Source organism: Nicotiana tabacum, chromosome 13 (genome assembly GCF_000715075.1).
Source record: "Nicotiana tabacum cultivar K326 chromosome 13, ASM71507v2, whole genome shotgun sequence".
Lineage (NCBI taxonomy): Eukaryota > Viridiplantae > Streptophyta > Magnoliopsida > Solanales > Solanaceae > Nicotiana > Nicotiana tabacum.
This window is the reverse complement of record NC_134092.1, coordinates 105,347,665-105,373,777: the sequence shown is the minus strand read 5'-3', so window position 1 is coordinate 105,373,777 and position 26,113 is coordinate 105,347,665. Positions and strand designations below refer to the sequence as shown.

The 26,113-nt window shown below is 38.9% G+C and overlaps 1 protein-coding gene across 1 annotated transcript; it reads right to left on the bottom strand.

The window, feature by feature from the left end:
- Positions 1–23,699: 23,699 nt before the first annotated feature.
- LOC142168284 (uncharacterized) lies at positions 23,700–24,458 on the bottom strand. The gene has a single exon (XM_075228946.1). It carries the CDS (start codon positions 24,456–24,458, stop codon positions 23,700–23,702), a length of 759 nt encoding a protein of 252 aa, XP_075085047.1.
- Positions 24,459–26,113: the final 1,655 nt, after the last annotated feature.

Sequence of the window (26,113 nt, the reverse complement as noted above, 5' to 3'; positions counted from 1 at the left end):
TTCATCTCTCTCGAAAAGAAAAAGACCTAGGGTTTACTTACAGAAAAAATAGCGTCCATTGTAAAGTCTTTCTCTCCCACATGCTTTCTTCTTAACTTTATATATTGGGTTGTGATGGTTTTCCACCATAGCGATTTTTGTCATGTCAGAAAGTAGTTCTTCAATAAAGGGGAGGTGCCATTGTGGGAAAGTTGCCAATCACTTCACTTTAATGACTCCATATAATCCCGAAAGGAGATTCTTTAAGTATCCTAAACCCGATGTATGTATTATTTCTTTCTTTTGGTTCCGTTTAATTTTTTCGTTAATTTAATTTTTTCCTGTATCAGTGGTTCATAATTGCAAGTTGTATGCTTTGTGTTGGTAGATAAGCTCGTGAAGTTACTGGTAATGGCAAGATGATGTGCTACCAGATCGAGCACTCATTACTATTAACAATTTGAATTACAAATTGGATGTCGCTATTGTTAAATTCAACTATATGAAGTCGACGTTGGATGCGGTTATTCTTGAAAGGGATAGATTAAAGGAATGAGTGGATGTCTTGAAGGCTTTAAAGAATTTGGAAGTGAACAAAGCCCGTAAATTGAAAGAGAAAGTCCTAAATATGAAGATCTTCATTATGATTTCATGGGCAATTTTTATAGGATTTATTGCCACAATGTTAATGAACTGAAGTTGATATATTAAGTGCAACTTTTCAAGTTAGTATAGTGGTACTTCTTTTGTAAACGATCAAGTGTTGTAGTGATATTTTAATATTATTCTATATATTTTCTAGTGAATGTTCGTTGAAAGATATTGTTAAAGTGTAATCTTGGTTGTATATGACAGTGCCTTTCGGAAGGCGTCCTCTTCTTAGATGCCTTCTTTTCTCATTTGTCCTCAACTTCATCCTGATATGATCCGTATAAATTTTCCCATTTGCCTTTAATGTATTTGTGCCTTACTTTATTGTAAAATTCTAAATAGAATAAAAGACCAAAAGAATAGCACCTTAAGGTACAAAAGTGCAGAACAGTATGACAAACAAGAAGGATCTCTATCTTTACTTTACAAGCCAATCAACAAGGAAGGACAAAAGGAATTGTTAGCTTGTCAAGAAGTATAAAAATAGAATGAAGTTTTAAAATCCAGAGATTCCAGTCATGAGATATATAATGTGCATATCTTATTTAGAGTTTACTACCACATTGCCATTTGCTTATCTGCATTTGGGTAGCTAAACACATATGACAGAAGGAGATGAAATCAATTGATCATAACACTTTCTTTCCCTTTGCGGGAGGGTCAGATGCATACTCTGATCAATTTTAGGAAGAGCAGCACTAAAATAATACAAACAAGAGAAGGCTCTTCTGGATAGTCGACCAAAGTTCTAAATCCTTAATGAATCATAAATTTAGCACCGTAGATAAGAATGACTCATAGTGATGCATCTCTCTGAAACCACAAATTGACTATTCAGTTTGATGGACAAAAACCTAAAACAAAGAAAGATAACTGCAAATTTCATAATGAAAATCAGTTGCACAAAAACTAAAATCAACTGCATATTGCTTAACTTAGCAAATTTGAGAATTTAGTTTGATGGACTGTTGGATGTAAAATTATAACCGCCAAAAATTTACAGACCCTTAGTCATAATACGACATCCAATTTACCACCAAATTAAACAAAAAGATAATAGTTTGATTATATTGTCATAATATAGTAACTACAAGCCCAAAACAAACAACAAAAAGACTTCAACTACCACACATCATTTGTTTCCCTTCCTCGGCATCAACTTCTCAATTATTTGCCTACTTTGCATTTCCAGTTGTCTTCCAGTAATAGCATTTTTTACCTTCCATGTGAGGCTACCTGGTGAGTAAGGAAGATTTGATGGATCACTTAAACCATTATGATCACCTTTGAATGCAATTACGCTTGACCCTGAATGTCAGGATCCCAATTTCCCTCTGTAGGATGTTGTCAAGACCCAAAATTCACTAAAGGTCGTGATGGCGCTTAACACCATTGTCATGCAAGCCAACAATAAATGATTAACTTAATTACTTATTTTAGTACTTTTGAAATCATAATTTTCATTAATTAAATGGTAAGAAATAGAATTCACGGGGTAAATGATAATATTTTTACAACTTCAATAATAAACAACCCGTAAGCACCCCTAAAACCCGGTGTCACAAGTGCATGAGTCTCAACTAGGAAATATAATAAAATACAACATCTGTCTGGAATACAACTTAGACAGGAGAACATAAATAACTCTGATGGAGACTCTGCAGGATGCAGATCATAACATGAAATGCAGCTCACGGTAAATCCCCGCAACATTCGCGCCTCTGCGCCCAAAAGGCCACCAGACATATATGTACCCGCACAAAAATATGCAGCAAGTGTAGCATGAGTACGTAAATCAATATGTACCCAGTAAGTATCTAACCTAATCCCAGAGAAGTAGTGACGAGGGGTCGACATCGACACTTACTAGTAGTCCAATATGACAGATACAGCAAGAGGTAAACAAATATGGGGCAGACTCAAACTCTCGATTAGTAGTTACCTCCTCAACCGGAGTGTGTATATATATAATGGACCTCACCAGATAGGTCATCATAATTCGAATCAGGAAAACTCCCAGATACACTGGCTTCTAACAATTAATACGCACGATTCCATAGGAATATTTTATAGAAATACCGAGGCGTACAACGCGATCCCATCATAACCTGGTATATATAACCCATAGATACATCTATTACATTGCCGAGGCGAACAACCCGCTCTCATGAGAGTGTGGTACATAATCCTGCCGAGGCGAACAACCCGATCCTATCATATTGTATGCACTGACGAGGGTCGAACGACACGAACCATAGATGTATCTATCCTGCCGAGGCGAATAATTGGATCCCATTAGAATAAGAGACTTTGACGGGTCCTTGACCCCACTCACGAAGGGACATGTGAGTTATAAGAAGCTTGGGGTGAGAACACATAACGCGGGAGAAATTCGTAAGAGGAGTACAATTATTTCGCGGCTAATCACGAAGCCCGTCAAATCTTTACAATAGTGAGTTTATTGCTCTACACAAGTCTATTCTCAAGTCGTAATGTAAAATAAAGGAATTTAATAGACAAGGGACTGCTCAAATAGTACAGCTATCGCATGGTGTGAGCCTAAGTCTACCCGGACTATAATATTGATCTAACTATGTACGGACTCTAGTCACCTCGTGCGTACGTAGCCCCCGCAACAAGTAACACATATCAAATACGTCACCTAGGGGTAGTTTTCCCCTCACAAAGTTAGACAGGAGACTTACCTCACTCCAAAGTTCCATAATCGACTCCAAAGCCTCTCTAACACCTCAAACTGATGCCCATCGCTCCAAAACTAATCAAACAATGTGCAAACCATAAAAATATACTCTAATACTCATAAAAAATCAATTTAAACAAGTTCTCAACTCTGCTCGAAAAGTCGATAAAGCAACCCCCGGGCCCACATGCCCGGATTCCGAAACTTTTCCAAGATAATCATTACCCATAACATTACGAACTCAAATTTATAATTTTTTCTCAATTCTAAGTCCAATTTCGTGGTCAAAATCCAAAAATACCAATTTTTAGGTTTTTCTTCAAAATCCCAAATTTTTACAAATTTTCGTGCGTGAATCCATATTAAAACCATGTATTTATCTCACAATGTGAAGAAATCACTTACCCCATAATGACTGATGAAGACGACACTCCAAAATCGCTCATAAATCGACTCCCATGGACGAAATGAAGTGGAATTGATCCATCCCCTTTGTTTAAAAAGAACACTACCCAGCCCGACTACCGCACATGCGGCCGCTTTACCGCATCTGCGGTCTCGCAGGTGTGGCCAATACCTCGAACCTTCACATACCCTCTGCCCAGCACAGCTCTGCACCTGCGATACCAAACGTGCCCCTGCAGTCTCGCACATGCAGAGACCTTCCGCTTCTGCGACTCCAAACTCGATCCGTTGATCATCCGAAATCCACTCGAGGCCCTTGGGACCTTAACCAAATATTCCAATACATCCCAAAATACGATACGAACTTAGTCGAAGCCTCAAACCATGCCAAACAACATCAAAACTACAAATTGCGCATCGATTCAAGCATAATGAACTGTTGAACTTCTAATTTCCACATCCACTGCCGAAACCTATCAAATCACGTTCGATTGACCTCAAATTTTTTAGACAAGTCACATTCGACATTACGGACATACTCCAACTTTCAGAATCGGAATCCGAACCCAATATCAAAAGGTCCACTCCCGGTCAAACTTCCCCCAAAAAAAACCATCAAACTTCCCACTTTCGCCAAAAGACCCCGAAATGACCTACGGACCTCCAAATCCACATCCGAACGCGCTCCTAAGACCAGCATCACCACACGGAGCTATTCCCGGGCTCGGAATCCCAAACAAACATCGATAACATAAAAATACGCTTCCACCCAAATTTATAAAATTCTTTCAAAATGCCAACTTTCCACAATAAGTGTCGTAATGCTCCCAGGTCATCCAAAAACCGATTTGGACGTACGCTCAAATCCAAAATCACCATATGAACCTGTTGGAACTTTTAAATTCTAATTCCGAGGTCGTTTACTCAAAAGTCAAACCTTAGCCAATTCTTCCAACTTAATGTTCCCGAAATTAGAGATGTTTTTCCAAATCAACTCCGAACTTCCCGAAAATCCAACTCCGACCATACGTACGAGTCATAATAGATTAAGTGGAGCTACTCAGGGCCTCAAACCGCCGAATGACGCATTAAAGCTCAAAACAACTGGTCGGGTCATTATATTCTCTCCCACTTAAACATACGTTCGTCCTCGAACGTACTAAAAACTGCTCCGAAGTTGTCCAAAATCACTGTTTAACACCTCGTGCACCTACCCGTTCCACCACAACCAAGTTGAGCACACTAGCTCGAGCCATACTGAAGATCCTTCCTGCTACCTTAGCTAACATGCTTTAGAACCAAATTCCAACGTCCGGAATTCTCCACGATACCAGATCCTAACACATGAACATCGTATCAATCATCAGACACTAAACTCAACGTGAGCATGCTCCTCCGCTGAAATCACACCATGCACCACATAACTCATTTGCCCAAGGCAATATCCCCCTAGCACAACAACTGAAATTTCCACTGACCCAAAGCTCGTAGTATACCTCATAACATATATAAGCCTTGTTTCTACTCTCGCAATACTGCCACGACGGAAGAGATGTGTAGAAACTCATGACCACCTGCTGAATCAATAAATCATGGAGTCTCTCCTCCTGTTAAGGACCATTGCCTTATTCTGAACTGAACAACAATATTTGCTCTTTAATATACCTTATATAAATCTGATTGCACTGATTTCAGGTCCAAAAATCTCGTATCCCCCAGTACAAGATTTTCGGCAATAAATCACCTCAAACATTGACCAAGATCTCATATGATGCCACAATGCGCCGATAATCTATAAACTCGAATCTGATACCTAAGCAAAACGAACTCTGGAAAGAACTACTCAACCCAAATAACTAATTAAACAGCCGAAAGGATGTTATGAACCTTCCTCAAAAAATGAAAAACAAAACACACAAGAATAGATATAGGAGAACTGTACTCAACATCACACCGTTGCGGCGTGCAACCAGATCCACACATGATACCGTTGAGGCATGCAACCCAATCCAACCATAATACCCGTGGCGGTGTGCCACCCGATCCAAACAACTTACCAGCGGTGGCGTGCCACCCGATCCACACATAATAATCTATAAGGAAATACCTATTGAGCCAGAATGCTCATACTTACGAAATACCTGAATGTCGACCACAAGCACGCCAGGTGTATAATACTATCCCTGGGGAGACAGATAGCGCCATACGCTACAAAACACAAGCACAACTAAGGTGCAATAAATGACCTACATCTCGAGAGCCATCCTGCTCATATAACACCACAAGCTACACGGGACCACAACACATATGCGAATAATCAAGTCGTCTCACAACCCACATGACATAATAGAGTGTTACATGGAATAGCTGACGACGGGAATAATATCCAACTCCCAAAGACTCCTCCATAAGCAACGCTATGCTGAACGAACACACCCGACCTGATATAGAGCACATATTCACATTTAGATCCATCCACGGACCTCAAGCCGATTCTGGTCGTACTGAACTGGGCTAATAACCTCCCAAGGATTCACAACAACCTTATTCGTGACACATAAGAGTAGCCGTCCAATCCGGAACAAACTTCCACAGTTCACAACCAAATGAATAGAGTGCCTTCCAGGCCTAAACTCTCACATTAGCGATAGTACCATAATCTCCATACTCGGTTTCAATCTTTAATCAATCAAGTGACTACGTGTCACACTTACACAATCTTCCCATAGGATACGCCCCCACGACCTTCCGCACTAAGTAGCAAAGTCTGCATATCCATACCACCGTCCACACTAGTGTTGTAAAGCAAGTCGAGAACCTACAAATCAGTACACAAATCCTCCTACACAGGGCACTGTTATTAGGTGACGCTAAAGAAAATACCAGCTTACCCTAAACATCTGAATTCTTTCTTGATCATCTAAGCTCGTGACATTCTTGTCAACACCGAACCGCAACTTTGATCCTCAACTTCCAATTCCCATACCGCTCACTGTACCTAACCTGCCACTATGCGAGTGTACAAGAATTTCACCATAACTCCTGAACCACTAATACAATAAACACTTCATCATATAGAAACTTTTTACCTAACTCATTTCAGGAGAACCATTGCATCACGCGATTGAATTCCCATAACTGTAGAAAATACAAACCTCAAGCTGTGGTCTAAACCACCATAACTCTTCTGGGATCCATCTACACATAACATACCATAATAATCGAATGCCTCCAATTAACTCAAATTACAGTGACCGTCAAGCCTCGCACATACCGCCACAAATCACTTGTATAACTTAATACACTGAAGGAACTGATCATTGCCACCACCATGCCGATTCAACCATTGCTAACTAAACCAACTTCTTCTAATTTACTCTAGACTTGCCCTAATAATAATAATAGCTCCATTCAAAACTTAAAGAACTCAATCCGCACTCATCCTGAGTGACCCTATTTCACGAGACCACATTGTCTCAAAATTCACGAACTATCTCATACCCTCCTTGTGCGCACATTCACATCTTCAACTGGTACACCCATTCTGATAATTCCTCTACGAATCCGAAGTTATTTTATCCCATATCTCCAATGTTGCACCACATACCGATGATAACATAGAACACTCCAAGTCCCTTTCATAATCCACTGCAAAAGCTCGATACTTAACCATACCACGGACTCGAAACCCTTGGACACCACACTTTAACTTTTTGAACCCACTAGGACCGTTGTTGAGAGTCACCCACTCTGACTTGGTCCCGAATATAATCAACTCCAAGGCTCTTCTAGCATGTGAACTCCCTCTCAAAGAAGCAACCGGCTAAATTCTTTTCCTTGTACATTACATCCACACGAAACACAAACTCTGAGTCTTCCTAAAACCTGAGCATAAATCTATAAGACCCAATATAGCACACATTCCTCAAATCCTTTGCTCAAATTACCACTTATATTTTCTTTCCTTAGTCGTAATAACCCACCAATACACCGATAACTGGAAAACGCACAAGTAGATAACCACACAATCCAATGTAGGCGGTGGGGCTCCCCCACTTAGCTTGAAGCTACAATCACATAACCCGAGAACCCACCAAGATTCCTTCTTCCCCATTGACATTAACTGAAAGTCCACCAATACATTCCAAACTCTAAGTCATGTTGCGTCTAAATAAAATCCGTAGACCTAGTCACTGCCCACCATGATTCCCGAATTGCTCTAAACTTTCCTCAAGGCATGTGGCTATCCTACCACAGAACCCATATGTTACTCTGCCACTCTCCCAATTTGGTTAAACCCTCTCCTTTAAGAAACTTCTGTACTTCCGCTTTTCATACTTGACCTGCTAGTAATTCGACCACCGCGAGACACTTTCCGCCCTGTCCTTACTCATCTTTCGCTGCCCAAATACTGCCTCAAAGAAATATCCATCACTGTAGCACCTGACCTAATAAATTTCTACCAACTCTAAGCCTCCTCGAAGATCATCTTTCCCGAGCCATCAATATTAGAAATGCCGATTCGATCCTGAAGCCAACATATACCCGCCATATATGGCAATCGCTTCTTAGGCATTATTTTATAACATCCTGCCCCGAAGGCAATTTAAAGGAGACCATAATACCGGCGAACCTCAATGCGTTCCAACAAGGATGACGACACCACATCAAGATGAGAATTCCACCACACTTGAGAACATCAAGTCTCGCTACTCCGTCAAACCAAGCCTAAGCAATCATAGACTGATTGTCTTTCCTCCATTGGATTTAAATGCTGAACCCCTAAATCATGCACCGAGAAATCCTCCTTTCAAGTCGTTCACTGCCTCGATACCTAGACAATCACCCTACCATTGCACCAACATTGTGCGATAACACGTTTGAACATCATAACAATCTGCACGTAACCTCGAAACTATTGAAAACACAACTACTGAGCCCAAATGACAGAACATCCTTCCGCAAGAAGACGATAATGACTTGCTCGAATGCGCAGGGAGAAAAATCCTGCCCACATCTGCAGCACCATTACAACTTCTCGATGCCCAATTGACTTGAGCATTGAACATCGTATAAGAATGAGTAGGAAGGATATAAAGGCATAAGCCTTAAAGGAATCAAATAGCACGATGGGGAATCAAGAAAGGGAAGTGCTCCTAACAGTCTTGTAGCCTCTCGAAGATAAGTACAGACGTCTCCGCACCGATCTGTAAGACTCTACTAGACTTGATCATGACTCGTGAGACCTAAATGAACCTAACTCTCTGATACCAAGCTGTCACGACGCAAAATCCACTAAAGGCCGTGATGGCTCCTAACACCACCGTCAGGCAAGCTAACAGTAAATGATTAACTTAATTACTCATTTTAGTACTTTTGAAATTATAATTTTCATTAATTAAATGGTAAGAAATAGAATTCACAGGGTAAACGATAATAGTTTTACAACTTCAATAATAAACAACTCGTAAGCACCCCTAAAACCCGGTGTCACAAGTGCATGAGCATCAACTAGGAAATATAATAATATACAACATCTCTCTGGAATACAATTTAGACAGGAGAACATAAATAACTCTGATGGAGACTCTGCAGGCTGCGGATCGTAACATGAAATACAACTCACGGTAAGTCCCTCCAACATTCGCGCCTCTGCGCCCAAAAGACCACCAGGCATATATGTACCTGCACAAAAGTGTGCAACAAGTGTAGCATGAGTACGTAAATCAATGCGTACTCAGTAAGTATCTAGCCTAACCCCAGAGAAGTAGTGACGAGAGGTCGACATCGACAATTACTAGTGGTTCAATAAGACAGATACAGTAGAAGTAAACAGATGTGAGACAGAGTTAATACACAAAATAACAAGTATAAATATGTGGTACAATCCTCCTCTCAACAATAAACTCAAGCTCTCAATTAGCAGTTACCTCCTCAACCGGAGTATATATATAATGGGCCTCACCAGATAGGTCATCACGATTTGAATCAGTAAAACTCACAGATAGGTCGTCATAATTCAAATCAGGAAAACGCCCAGATACACTGGCTTTTGACAATTAATACGCACGATTCCATAGGAATATTTTATAGAAATGACGAGGCGTACGGCCCGATCCCATCATAACCTGGTATATAACCATAGATACATCTATTATATTGCTGAGGAGAACGACCCGATCCCATCATATTGTGTGCACTGACGAGGGTCGAACGGCACAAACCATAGATGTATCTATCCTGCCGAGGCGAATAACCGGATCCCATTAGAATAAGAGACTTTGACGGGTCCTTGACCCCACTCACGAAGGGACATGTGAGTTATAAGAACCTTGGAGAAAACCTTTCGATGAGAACGCATAACGCGGGAGAAATTCATAAGAGGAGTACAATTATTTCGCGGCTAATCACGAAGCCGATCGAATCTCTACAATAGTGAGTCTATTGCTCTACACAAGTCTAGTCTCAATTCGTAATGTAAAATAAAGGAATTTAATAGGTAAGGGACTGCTCAAATAGTACAACTATAGTATAGTGTGAGCCTAAGTCTACCCGGACATTAACATGGATCTAAGTACGTACGGACTCTAGTCACCTCATGCGTACGTAGCCCCCGCAACAAGTAACACATATAAAATACATCACTTAGGGGTAGTTTCCCCCTCACAGAGTTAGACAGGAGACTTACCTCACTCCGAAGTTTCATAACCGGCTCCAACGCCTCTTTAACACCTCAAACCGATGCACGTCGCTCCAAAACTAGTCAAACAATGTGCAAACCCATAAAAATATACTCTAATACTCATAACAAATCAATTAAAATAATTTCCCAACTCCGCTCGAAAAGTCGATAAAGCAACCCTCGGGCCCACGTGCCCGGATTCCAAAACTATTTGAAGAGAACCATTACCCATAACATAACGAACTCAAATATATAATTTATTCTCAATTCCAAGTCCAATTTCGTGGTCAAAATCCAAAAATATAAATTTCTAGGTTTTTCTTCAAAATCCCAAATTTCTACAAATTTTCATGCTTGAATCCATATACAAACCATGTATTTAACTCACAATGTGAAGAAATCACTTACCCCATAATGGCTGATAAAGATGGCACTCCAAAATTGCTCCAAAATCGGCTCCTATGGATGAAATGAAGTGGAATTGATCCAATCCTTTTGTTTAAAAAGAACACTATGCAGCCCGACTACCGCACCTGCGGCCGCTTCACCGCATCTACGGTCTCACAGGTGCGACCAAAACCTCAAACCTGAACATACCCTCTGCCCAGCACAGCTCCGCACCTGTGATGCCAAATGCGCCCCTGTAGTCTCGCACATGCGGAGACCTTTCGCTTCTGCGACTCTAGCTGTCGAGATCGCATTTCGCTTTTGTGGAGCTTTCCTCACATTTGCAGGCTCGCAAATGCGGAAACATCCTAGCATCTGCGGCCATCCCAGCTTCGTCCAAATGTCGCTTCTGCGACCATATCGCCGCACCTGCGGGCTCGCACCTGCAACCCTTTTCACGCAGGTGTGATTGCACCAGATATCAGCTGCCTCAGCACTTCTTCCAAGTCCAAACACGATCCGTTGATCATCCGAAATCCACCCGAGGCCCTCGGGACCTTGACCAAATATACCAACACGTACCAAAATACGATACGAATTTAGTCGAAGCCTCAAACCAATTCAAACAACATCAAAACTATAAATTATGCATCGATTCAAGCATAATGAACTGTTGAATTCCTAACTTCCACATCCGATATCGAAACCAATCAAATCACGTTCGATTGACCTTAAATTTTGTAGACAAGTCACATTAAACATTACGGACCTACTCCAACTTCCGGAATCAGAATCCAAATCCAATATCAAAAGTTCCACTCCCGGTCAAACTTCCCAAAAAAACCATCAAACTTTCAACTTTCGCCAAAGACCCCGAAATGACCTACGGACCTCCAAATCCACATCCGGACGCACTCCTCAGACCTGCATCACCACACAGATCTATTTCCAGGCTCGGAATCTCAAACGGACATCGATAATATTAAAATACGCTTCCACCCAAATTTATGAAATTCTTCCAAAATGCGAAATTTCCACGATAAATGTCGTAACGCTCCCGGGTCATCCAAAACCCGATCCGGACATATGCTTAAATCCAAAATTACCATATGAACCAGTTGGACTTTTAAATCCTGATTTCGAGATCGTTTACTCAAAAGTCAAATCTTAGCTAATTCTTCCAACTTAAAGCTCCCGAAAATAGCGATTTCTTTCCAAATCAACTCCGAACTTTCCGAAAATCCAATTCCGACCATACGTACGAGTCATAATACATTAAGTGGAGCTACTCAGGGCCTCAAACCACCGAACGATATGCTAGAGCTCAAAATAACCGGTCGGGTCATTACAGATATCGTGACGGCACCTAGTCTTTAAGCCTAACATTTACTGAATTAATAGCAAAATTTAACCGACAACTATGAATTTCAATATGGAATTTCGATAAGTAGAGTACAAAATCACGAAACTCACCTATATGTGAAGCAGAACCGAAACAAAATACGAATGATGCTTTTCTATAACAAATAGAAACCATACTTGTATGACATCAGCTGGTGCAGCGGCCTCAACCCTACCGTAGAAAGCACATCAACGGGTAGGGCCTCCCCCTCTTGGGCGCCCTCTACCCACAGTCATTCTGGAGTGACCCAATATCAATTCCCCTCTCCGAAATGAGCTTCTTGCTTGCCTTTTGTTGGAATCATTCTTGGGATTCCCAAGAATCAAATTTTCTCTGATCATACGGACGAGTAGATGCCGAAGGTCGTGACCGGGATATGCCCGCTTGACCACTTATGGAGGCACCTGTGGTTTTTTGTTTCTTGGGTGGCGCCATAGTACCTTCAACACACCTCCAATTATTAGCTAATGAATCATACGACGAACCAAGAGAGGCTACTCAGACTTCACCCTTACACTTGGGACTTGCACCCCAAGCTGGCGGTGCAGGGATATCAGCAACTGGAGCAGAACTCATAGCCTGAATACCCCGTTGTGACACATCTGTCTGGAGTCTGGGACAATCTCTCACCATGTGGCTGGTATCTCCACACTCAAAGTAACCTCTCCACAGGCGTGGCTGTGGAAGCTATCCGGCACGGGCACTCTGAGACCCATGGATATCTAAAGCACCGCGCGAAGCCTGAAGTTCAAACTGAATTGACTGGCCCACAAAACCTCTACCATGGTATACCTTGCCTCCAAAATAGGGACTAGTAGATCCTCCCGGTCTGTGAGGCCTCTTAGCCTCCCTGTCCCCTCTCTCCTGACCCCGCATGTCCTCTCCCTCCTAGTCCTGCATGCCCTCTAGTCGGCGAGCGATCTCTACCACTTGCTGAAAGGAAACATCCGACTCTAACTCCCGAGCCATGCTGAACCAGATATCATGAATAAGCCCTCAATAAACATGCGGACTGGCTCTCTAACTGTAGAAACCAAAGCAAGTGCATGTCTGGATAAATCACTGAATCTAACGGCATACTCTGACACTGACATAGTGCCCTGGCGCAACTATTCAAACTCCGCGCTCCAGGATCCCGAAGAGTCTGAGGAACATAATCCCTCAAGAAGAACTCTGAAAACCGATCATATGTGAGTGAAGCTTCCTTGGCCGGGCTACCCAACTCGTACGTTCGCCACCACTGATAGGCCGCTCCCTTAAGCTGGAACATAGTAAAAGCAACCCTACACGTCTCCACAATACCTATAGTGCGGAGAATACAGTGGCACTCCTCTAGGAAATCATATGCATCCTCTGAAGCCAAACCACTGAAGGTAGGTGGGTAATACTTCTTGATCCTCGCAAGTCTAAGCTGTTCTTCCTCAGATGGTCCTGACCTAATCATGGGTTGAACTGAAATAATTGGCTGTGCCGGCATCACACCCGGAACCTGACCAATATGAGTCCGCTGCTCTGAGGTGCGGGCGATGGGAGTCTGAGCTCCTCCCCCGGTCTGTGAAGTAGCTGGTGCAACTGGAATTAACCCCACCTGAGCTAATGTTCCAAACATGCTCAGGAACTGTGCTAAGTTCTCATGAAGTCCGGGGACAACAACAGGCGCCTCCGGTGCTTGTCCCCCAATATGAGCTACTAGCGGCTCCTCAACTGCTACTCTGACAAGTGCTCTAGCTGTAGCTAGTGCTCCTCCTCGGCCCCAGCCTCTGCCCCGGCCTCTAGCAACACCGGATCTAGGGGCAACGACATCAGTAACTGCAGATCCTGTCATCACAATCTATGAGAGAATAGAATGATAAAGGCTCAAACTCCAAGGTCAATAAACTCGCACGATAGGAATGAAAGAAGTGAAACTGTCCTAATAGTTTTGTAGCCTCTCGAAGATAAGTAAAGACGTCTTCGTACCGATCTACAAGACTCTACTAAACTCGCTTATGACTCGTAACACCTATGAACCTAGAGCTCTGATACCAACTTGTCACGACCCCAATTTTCTTTCGTAGGATATCGTCACGACACCTTGTCTCTATGACTAGGTAAGCCTAACACTTACTGAATTAATAGCAAAATTTAACCAACAATTATGAATTTTGATATGGAAATTTCCATAAAAGCCAACAATCCCAAAAACGGTAGTACAAGTCATAAGCTCTACTGAGTTTGCTAGAAAAATCCCTAAATACAACTGTTTCGGAATAGAAATAAACAGTACAGGTGCAATATCAGAATGTGACTCCAAGGCCTGCGAACGTGACGACAAGTTTACCTTGAGTCTCCACAGCAAAACCCGAACAACTAGTTATAGATCAACCAACTCCGAAATACCTAGATCTGCACAAAAATATGTAAAAAGCATAGCATGAGTATACCACAGCGGTACCCAGTAAGTATCAAGACTAGCCTCGGTGGAGTAGTGACGAGGGAAAGTCAAAACACCTACTGGACTAAATAACCTGAACAAGTACGAAGGTGAACTAACGGGGAAACAATGTTAATATAAAGCTAAGCATGGTAAGGAAGACAAAACAATACTCGCAATGAAACACTAGAAACAACAATTAGAAACAAGAAGCAAACATATAGTAATGTTGTAGAGTAAGTTGGACACAGTCTAAGTCCAATGAAACCAAATAAAGGAAAACAAGTAACAACTCAGCAAGAACAACTGCTTTTCCACCAGATCTATTTAGGAATTTCCACGAGGTACCAAACCTCATAATCACAAATCACGGGTCCCAATTCTTGAACCCTAATCATTTGGCCTCTTGTGCCCACATTACAAATTCATAATCGCACGGATAACTCACGTGCCAAGAGAGTGACAATATCTAATATCCGCACAGACCACTCACGTGCCAACAATAACAATGACTCATGACTGCACGGACAACTCACGTGCCAACAGAATAACTCTCACACAGAAGGCAAGTACACGAGAGTACATGTAAATGATCAATAACATCAGGATTCATCTTCTTAACCGATATGGGTGATTTATTTATGTATATGCTTTTGTAAGTATTCTACCACAATTCAAGTCAACAAGTAAGAATAGAGACAATGAATGACACATAATAAACTATCACCACCACAAAATGTACACTATATAACTCACACAGGGTAGGCACACCGCTACACAAATAACAACAATAACAATACCCCCAGGCCATCACAAGTCATCACAAATCATTCCCCAACATAGCACACCTTGTCTCTCCACATGCACAATAATAAAGTAAATGCCCGCCTTATATCGCCGCACACTCATAATAATATTCCACCTTGTCTCGCCACATACACAAGCCCACATATATAGCCCGCCTTGTAATGCCGCATATGCAAATATCAATAGTAATAATAGCACAGATAACTCACGTGCGAACACCCCGACAATCCTCTTAACAATACCACGTGTGCCAAAATAAAACAACACAATAAAATGACTTTCACAACATGTACTCATATGCCACAACATTTCCTCAAACAGGTTCAATACCACAACCACAAATAGCCCCTGGCTCAACGATACTGGGTACAACAACAACAACAATAACAAAAACACGAGAACACCGGCAAGTAAATCAACTCAAGAACTTCAGAACACAAAAAAATGGAGGAACGAGCTCACAATGAAAGAGACAACAGAGAATAGTGGTTTCAACAAGAATAGCTCAATAAGGGGAGAGATAGCGTGCAACAATGATTTCCACATAAGTACAACTCGACGGTAAGAGGGATAGCATGAATCAATGATTCTAAATAAGGATAAGTCAACAATGAAAGGGATAACAAATCTTCAATTAAGGTTGAGTAATTACGGAAAAGATACTAATAAATTCAATTAAGGATAAGCAAATACGAAAAAGATAATAATGACTTCAATTAAGGATAAGCAATTATGGAAAGAATAATAATAACTTCAATTAAGGATAAGCAATTACAGAAAGGATAATAATAACTTTAATTAAGGATAATCAAATACGTAAAAGATAGCAAGGCAATAAAAGATGCAACATCTTCAATTAAGGCACATAAGCGTTTAATTGGCAACAAGGGTAAAACATGAATCAATTAATTCCAGATAAGACATGTAAGGGTAAATATAGTAAATAGGGGATTTAACATGCTAAAGCAACTTCACATCTAATGAACATAAGAACCTAAGATCCCCAAACGATCAAATTTCCACAAATAAGTCCGAGTACGTACTCGTCACCTCGCGTACACGGCCTTCACATGACACAATTAGTACAAATGACTCAAATCCTAAGGGGTAGTTTCCCCCACATAAAGTTAGGCAAGATACTTACCTCAAAGAAGCTAGACTGTTACTCTAAAATGACGTTCTCGAGTGAAAAACTCTCTAGACGGCTCAAATCTATCCAAAATAACTTCAAATCATAAATAAAACTCATAGAAAAGGATTTCGGATAATAAAGCTTCAATCTTTAAAAAAACTAAAAAGTCAAACCCTGGCCCGCAACTCGAAACCCAAAATAATTCATAAAATCCAAACACCCATTCAATTACGAGTCCAACCATACTAATTTCATCCAATTCCGACTTCGAATCGATGTTCAAATCCCAATTATTCTCTTTAGAAAAGTTTTTGATAAAAAGCCTCAATTCTCCAATCAAAATATGAATTAATTCAAAAATGAACTTCTGTAATCATATTAAAATACAAAAATTATATTTAGATACTGACCCCCAAGAAAAGACGAGAAGAACTCTACGAAAATCACCTCAATCAGAGCTCTAGAACTCAAGATATGCTCAAAATACTAAATAAACGAAGTCTGTTTTTTTAATACACAGGGAATTTCGCTTCTGCGCCCAAAACTCCGCACCTGCAGTCTATCATCTATAGTTTCCGCATTTGCAGACCATTTTTCGCAATTGCAGGGTAGCAGATGCGGACCCAACTTCGCATTTGCGAAGCACCAACACCAGCTCTCTTCTCTGACACTAAAATGAGCATAACTCCCTTATACGATGTCCAAATTTGACGATTCTTTTTGTTATGGCTCCATAATTACGATAAAGATATAATTATTCAATAAAAATAGAAATTAGAGCTCATTTTATTAATATGGTAATTTATGCTTGAAGAAACGACGTCGAAACATAAAAAACGAGCGCAACACAACCAAAACCTATCAGAAACTCACCCGAGCCCCTCAGGACCCCGTCCGAATATACCAATAAGTCCCAAAACATAACGCGAACCTGATCAATACCTCAAATCATATCAAACAACATCAAAACTATGAATCGCACCTCAAATCGAACTTAATGAACTTATGAACTTTCAACTTCTACAACTCGGACCGAAACATATCAAATCAACTCGAAATGACGTCAAATTTTACATGTAAGTCTCAAATGAAATAAAAGAGCTAATCCAACTCTTGGAATCGCAATACGAGCCCCATATCAACAAAGTCAACTCCCGGTCAAACCTCTTAGCCTTCCAAAACTTTAACTTTCCAATTTTCGCCAAAATACTTCAAATTATCCTACGGCCACTCAATATAAATCCGGACACACGCCTAAGTCCAAAAACACCATAAAAAGCTATTGGAATCATCAAAATACCATTTTGTAGTCGTCTATATAAAAGTCAAACTCCAGCCAACTCTTACCGTTTAAGCTTCTAAAATAAGAATCCTTCTTCCAAATTGATCCTGAATCATCCGAAATCTGAACTCGACCACACACACTAGTAATAATACATAATACGAAGCTGATCGAGATCTTAAGTTATCTAAAGGGACACTAATTTTTAAAACGACCGGTCGGATCATTACACTGAAGGTTGTGATGGCTGATGTCTCTATTGAAGCCTTGTTTTTTCCTGTGACACAACCATAGGTCTTATAGATGGTTCTATTTTGGGTTCTGTATGCTCTAAGGCAGGAAATGAACAGCTTAAAATCTCACTATAGACACTTGGTGTAGGCATGAAAATAAACTCTGGGCCTTGACTTGCTTGACTATATTTAGGTGCAATAAGGTAGATTTCTTCATGTGGATGTTGCCCCACTTTTTCATCTTCATCAAACAGTCTTTGCCTTTTCATTTGACTTTTCTCCTTATTGGGTGGATATTTAAAAAGTTAGAGAAGTTAGATAAATTCATTAGTGAGTGAATTAAATTACTAAATTAATTCTTACCTCGTCACATCCCCTAGCATTATGCTTTGTCTCTCCACAGTTGCTGCAAGTCATGACTATTTCCTTCCTGGATACTTCCCACTCACCTTACCTCTTGATTGCTTCATCGTTTTGCCTTGTTCTCTTGATTTTAGGCCTCCCAACCAACTTGACTAACTCGGGTGGTTTCATTGCTTGAGCTTCTTTCACTTTCCAGAATTTTTCACCCCTGACTAGCTGCAGTTTGTGTTTATAAGTAATCATGTATGCTTCTTTGCTATACCACCAATTTATTTCCTTCAAAGGATCCATCTTCTTGTACTGAATGACTTTAATTACATGGGGACATGGAATTCCAGTGAGATCCCATCCCTTACATGTGCATCTCTTCATAGCCATATTGAAGTGTGCCTATCTCCCTCTTCTGTGACTTCATATCCAAAATTCACCATTGGACTTCATTATATGAGCACCACCGTAACAACTTCTTGAACTCATCTGTTTTTTAGTTTTTATACCAGTTTGACTCAATATGTTTAACACAATACCTATGATTTGACTGTGGAAGCACATTATAGACTGCTTGAATCAATACCAACATAAAATAAAAGTAAATTAAAATGAGAATAATTAAAGGACACAAATAAGATAGACTTAACAGTAAGGTAATAAATAACTAGAATGGAAAGACTACCTTCTGCATGTCTGACATGAAGGTAATTCCTTCACCCTCTTTGAGATCCAATGACCTTTGAAGCAATTCCAAGAACCAAGTCCATGTTCTCTTAGTTTAATTATCTACAATTGCCCAAGCTAGAGGATAGGTTTAGTTATTACAGTCCAAACCAACAACAATTAACAATTGGCTTTTGGCTTTACCTTTAAGAAAGGTCCCATCCAAGCCAATGAAAGGTCTCAAACCTTCCTTAAAACTCATCTTAAGAGCATGGAAGCAAATATATATTCTCAAGAATCTTCTAATACCTTGAGCAAGTGCATCCTTTGACAAGTTAATGACAACATCACTCCCTGGATTACTGTCACTTAGTTCATTGGCATATGCCTCAATTTTATTATAGCCATCTGTAAAACTACCTTCTAGTTTCTCTAAAATAAGTCTTCTAGCCCTCTTACACTTTCCAAAACTGACATTTGTATTAAACACAGTTTTGATATCTGCTCTCATCTCTTTAATCTTATACATAGGATTATCTTGTAGCTTTTCTTGAAGTAATGTGCAATTGTATGATAATCAACCCTACTATTATCAAATACTTCATCACAAGTATGCTCTGATCTTAATGTCTTTATCCTAACCTTCGGAAGGTTTCCACCCCCAGAAATGAGAACAACAAATGGGCAGCCAAGAACACATTTGTACATTAATCTTTCTTTATCACTTTTTTCTTGCTGTAAATTCTTTTTGTTTGCCAGGGCATAGAAGTTAATACATTTTCTAGCTTCAAGTATATCCTTGAAGCTCATACCCTTATACAACCTCAACCTCATTACAATCTGTACCAATTATAATTAGTGATGGGTGTGAATCACAATAATGGACAATATTAGGAACATTCAAAGATAAATCACATTCATCTACTGCATAGAAGTTAAGAAATTTAAATTCATCAGATATTAAACACTAGAAATTCTTTATCCCAGAATCATCCACTACCTCATAATAATTACCAGAAGGTTTATTTACAATTAATTGTTGAACATCTAAATAATTCAACTCCCTAGTGTACTCATTTACTAGATCAATAAAGGAAAGAAGGTCAGACTCATAACCTTTTAAAGAGTGAACAAGCTTCTTTGAATATAACACATAGTGTTTTCTGATCCAAACCCTACCATGATGGAATATTATGTCCACCATAGTTATCTTTAATATCCTGAAAAAGTAAAAAAATAAATTAGAATGAACAATAAAAAATAAAGGACATGGCAATGAAACTGACAATAAAACAATTCAGATAGGCAACAAAATTACTACTTTATATACTATTTTGAATAATCACCTAATAAAATGGTTCACAATGTTATTCATAGAGATATCATAAAGAAATGCACTTGCTCGTTCTTTTCTATTCTTCCTTATAGTTATGAGGATGACTTTCAGTTTGTTCTTTTTAATTTGGATGTGTATGATTTCAGTTTTGGATTAACTCAAGTTTGTGGAAAGGGTTCTATGCATTATTTCAGCTTATTTGCTTCTTTAAAAAAAGGTTAAAGTGAAAGCTCTTCAAATGACTGTTAAAACAATAAAAAAAATGTTATCAAATAATAAATTAATGGACCACAAGGAAAGACAAACATGGGGAACTAGAAATACAAAAACAATATGCAACGACATGACCACATACAATAAGAAAGTGAAGTCCCACTAGCTTTAAAATATTCAATTGGGGAGTCAACAACCATACACGGGGAGTCAACAACCATACACCGACAAAACAAACCTTAAACCCCAAACTTAAGACCCCACAATCTCAGTTCCGCCACCAATATTTTCATTAAACAAACAAAAAAGCCAAAACCACATAAACCACAAACTACCCAAAAATCCAAAAACAAATCTCTCTCGGCAAAAACCATAATGGAAAAACCACCTAAACAATACATGAAAACAAATCCACTCATAAACAACACAGTCAGTGGTCAACTTTAAAGATTTGAACTCATACTCAAAACCAGGGGCGGATCCAGGATTTGGAGGTTCCGAGTGCTAAGCTAATCGATTTGATCAACTCGGGCGTCGGTTCAGGTTATTCATCTTTTTTATTTATATAGACAAACGATAAAATAAAAAAAGTATAATAACTATAACTAATTGACGCAACCATAAAAGTTCCAATAATAATATTAATATTATAATCGGAGAAGGGTCAGATATATCCCTCTACTATCAAATATTATTTAAAATTGCCTTCCGTTATGCTAATCGATCAAAATTATCCCTACCGTCTTACTATTGAACATAATTACCCCTCATTTGACGGAAGGGACATGTGGTAGCCTTCTAAGTATTTTTGATACCCAACCCGTTATCCATATTGAATACCCAATATCCATAACCCTAAACCCGACCTATCCTAAGACTTATTTCATCTCCTTCACAAGAAAAGCTCCTTCCTCGAAAATATGGAGGTGTTCAAAAATGATGGTCCTTAAATTTAACACTAAATTCTTCCAACGAGCAGCAGTTAATCTCTTTGATTTAAGCACATATAACACCATGATTCAATTCTCAAGAAAACAATGTTTAAAGGAATTTCAATATAGAGACAATTCAAGTTCAAAGAACTCCAAATTTGCAGTGATATTTGCAACCTCAATTCTTAACAACAAACATTATAAATTAGAATTAGATTAATGCTCATCTGCCAATAGCAAAGTACTATCAAATCCTTCAATTTCATTTTTCATTCATAGAAGCACTAACAAGATTTTTTACGCTTAGTTGCTTGAATTTTTCGCTCGGAAAGTGAAGATTTTTTTTTTAAACCTCAAATATGATTCACCAAGGAACCCCACTGCTCTTTTACTTGCAAACCTTCTTTAATCAAGCTAAAAATCAGAGGTTAATCTAAGATTTTAGCTCAACAAAATAGACCTAGATAATTACTTCAATAGAATAATTCTAACACTTCAACAATTTTGGTTCCAACTTGGATAACTTAAAAACCCAGCAGTTGGAGTTCGATTATTTTTACCCAGTTCTTTAAATCAGTTGCTAGCAAAATTCTGAATCAAGAGCAGCTCAAAACAATCAAACCAATTTTTGGATTTTCAGGCCTCCAACAACACAAAATTTCCTTTTCGGAATTTCTTTTTTTTTTTTGGTATGATTTTTGGTCTGGAAATCAAAGAAATAAACAAGAAATTGTTAGAACAATTTCTTAGTCTACACTCTGAAACAAAAAAGATTCAATTTGTAAGAAATTTGGAAGTATGGAGGAAGGCCCAAGGGAATAAACTAAGAGAAAGGGACTAGGATTTAGTTGATTAAGTCTTGGGATGGGTCAAGTATAGGGTTATGGATATAGGGTATCCAGTATGGGCAATTGGTTGGGTATTAAAAATGCTTAGAAGGCCCCCAGGTGTCCCTTCCGTCAAATGAGGGGCAAATATGTTTAATAGTAAGACGGTAGGGGCAATTTTGATCGATTAGTATAACGGAGGACAACTTTAAACAATATTTGATAGTAGAGGGATATATCTAACCCTTTTCTGTATTATAAATATACATCATATATTTATAATTGTCCTCGACGGGTTTTCAGATTTTGAAAACGATCCATAATGACATCATTACTTACATTTGTGAATATATCACGCTCTATGTAACAAACTAAACAATCATTTAAATATTGGCCACCCATGCTATTCTGTTCTTCATTCTTTATCTGCTTCATAGATGAGAATGCTCTCTCCACAGTTGCGGTAGCAACGGATAAAATCAGAGTCAACTTCACAAGTAAATAAACATACGAATAAGTTTCCACAAGATTTGCCTCAACCAATATTTTTGCAAAATCACTAATTCCTTGTAAGTTGGAGAACTTGGGATTACCAGCTCGCATATGAACTATAAAAGTATCAAGTTGATAACTCAAGTCTCAAATCTGTACCTCATCAAACTCATTTGGGTAACATTTTGCTAAAGTCATTATTCTACCTTTATCAAAATTAGCAAAAGAATTGGCTGAATTCAAGCTAGCCATCCCGAGAAGCAAATCGCTACTCACTACATCAAAACGATCATTAAACTCTTGAAGTTGCGCATCAATTACAACATAAAACATATCAAACGCAAGTAGTGTGAATAACAAACACCGGAAGACTTGCGCTTCGACTTTTCAGGAAAATAAGAGTCATCCATCTTGGGAATCAAAATGTCATGCATAACACAAAATGAGAAAACATCATCTAGTAAAGATTCTCATCCACTTTCTCTCATTTCTTGCAATCTTTTCTTTGTGATGTTAAGAAACTACACGGCATTAACAATATCTTGATCCCTCTTTTGTATGATCTTGTTCAACTCATTTGACATTGCCAAAACTTTCAACATCAAGTGAAGCATAAAAATAAATTTGAATGTTGTTATTTCACTCAAAAGATATGTTGCTTGATTTCTCTCATTTGAGGTAGAACTTTCATATTTAATCACTTTAAGCACACGAACAATAGATGAAAAAATAACAATAAAGTTATCTAATATTTTGAAATATGATCCTCAATGAGTGTCACCTGGTCTTTGAAGTCTGCGTTCTTGATTTAGTCCTCGCCCAGTATGAACTTCACCGGACTCAAGTAATTGCTCCAACTTTTCAGCTTGAAGATGTCGAAGCAAATCTCCGCGCTTAAAAGATCCTCCAATGACATTAACGCGTTAGTGAGATGACAAAAAAAGTCTTCAACATCCAAATGCTTTTTAGCATTAGCTACAAGTGTTAATTGTAATTGATGCGCAAAGCAATGAATGTAATATGCCGATAAACTATCTTTCATAATCAAAGTCTTGAGACCACTTATCTCCCCCCTCATGTTACTAGCTCCATCATCACCTTGTCCACGTATTTGTGATGGACTTAGTGAGTGCTCTGAAAGCAAAGAGTAGATTGCTTCCTTCAATGAGCATGCCGATGTATCACTAACATGGACAAGACCAATAAATCGCTCTACCACTTCACCATTCTTATCAACATAACGCAAAACAAGAGCTATTTGTTCTTTGTGTGAGATATCTTTGGACTCATCAACTAATATACCAAAGTAATCTCCATTCAAGTCTCCAATTATAGCCTTTATTGTTTCTTTGGCACAAACATTGATCATATGGCAAGTCAAAGTATCATTTTGTGGAGCATTTTCTAATATGACTTTTCCCACATCCGGATGCTTGTCTCCATGCCATCGTAAGAATCCTAGAAAGAGGCCTTTATTAGTTGAAGTTTCACTTTCATCATGACCCCTAAAAGGCAATCCATACAATAATAGAAGTCTTGCCACATCAATTGATGCTTCTAAACACATCCGATACTCACTTTTCAACTTATCGGAGTGCTTATCAAAAAACAACTTAAATTGATTAATGATTATTTGATAAGTCTAGCATTTTCTTGAAACATTTATCATGGACACTTTTAACATCACCAACATGTAAACAAAATCTTTCAAGACCCTTATTCCATGCCCTAAAACTATTCTCAGCATAAAATTCGCCCGCACTTCCATGAATAAATTCATTTTTGAACAAATAACAACATAAGCAATATGCCGCATCTTTCTTCACACTATACTCCAACCATTTAGAAAATTGGCCCTTGAACCAACTTGGAACAAATTGACACATTCTTCCTCTTATTTGAGTTTTGGAAAATTGATGCTTGAAAGGTTGGCAAGGACCTTGTTGAATGTAATGTTTCCTTACTTCATCTCGTATTCGAAGGTGATAGTCCACGATAGGTATTCTTTCTCCTGGATCGCCTTTAAGTGACCCCAAATCGAGTTCATTTATAAGATGGAAAACATTGGCATTCACTTGGCTCAAGGATTGACAACTAGGACTTGGTTGAGAATGGTCCAACCTCGTGACAAATTTATCCATCTGAATTCAATTCCTATAAAATAAAACCTCATTCTAGTGAGAAAGCTTTCTATGTAGCTCACTATAGAATATAGAATAATTTCTACTACTTCATACCATCAATAAGCTTAGCCAATACAAATTATTCAACTATCCCTAATACCTTTTATTGTTAAAATGAAGTTAATTTTGAATTTTCTTGGTCAAAAATATTGGGGATGTTCTTTCTCTTTTAGCCACGAAATTAATTTCTACAATGAAACCATTTAAGTGGCATAGGATTTTCAACAAAACCAAAGAAATACATAACAAATAAATCAAAAGTTACAATAAAGTTTTGCAAGAACATTAAAATAGAACTAAATACAAAATAAAATAAAAAAATAGAGCAAAAACATATATTTATGTCACGACCCGAAATTTCCCACCGACGGGACCATGATAGCGCCTAACATTTCACTTGCCAGGCAAGCCAACGTTAGAGAATCATTAAACCAATTCCTTATTTCCATTTAGTAAATAACAATAATTAACTAAGATGAAATATAATAAGTGTGAAATATCACAAAACTGTATTAATTACTACTACCCGGATATGGAGTCACAATTCACAAGCATTCTAGAATTTGCTACAAGTAATAGTCAGAAAGAAATACAACTGTCTGAATGAAAGAAACAGTAGAAAAAGAACGATAGATGGGGACTTCAAGGTCTGTGAACGCCGACAGATCTACCTTGAGTCTCCGGACAGCGGACCAATAGCAAAATCTCGATCAACCCGAGCCGGTATCAAAATCTACACAGAAAGTGCAAAGTGCAGTATCAGTACAACCGACCCCATGTACTGGTAAGTGTTAAGCCTAACCTCGACGAAGTAGTGACGAGGCTAAGGCAAGGCACCTACAAATCAACATGTACAATTTAACAATGTATATGCAAATAATAGAAATGAAGAACTAAACAGGAAATGTCCGGAGGGGAACATACTGAAGGGAATACAAGATAAAGAACTACAACAGAATGATCACCAAAGCAGTCAATATACATGAATCAACAGGAATAGTGAATACAATAAGGAAAAATGCACGATATCACCCTTCGT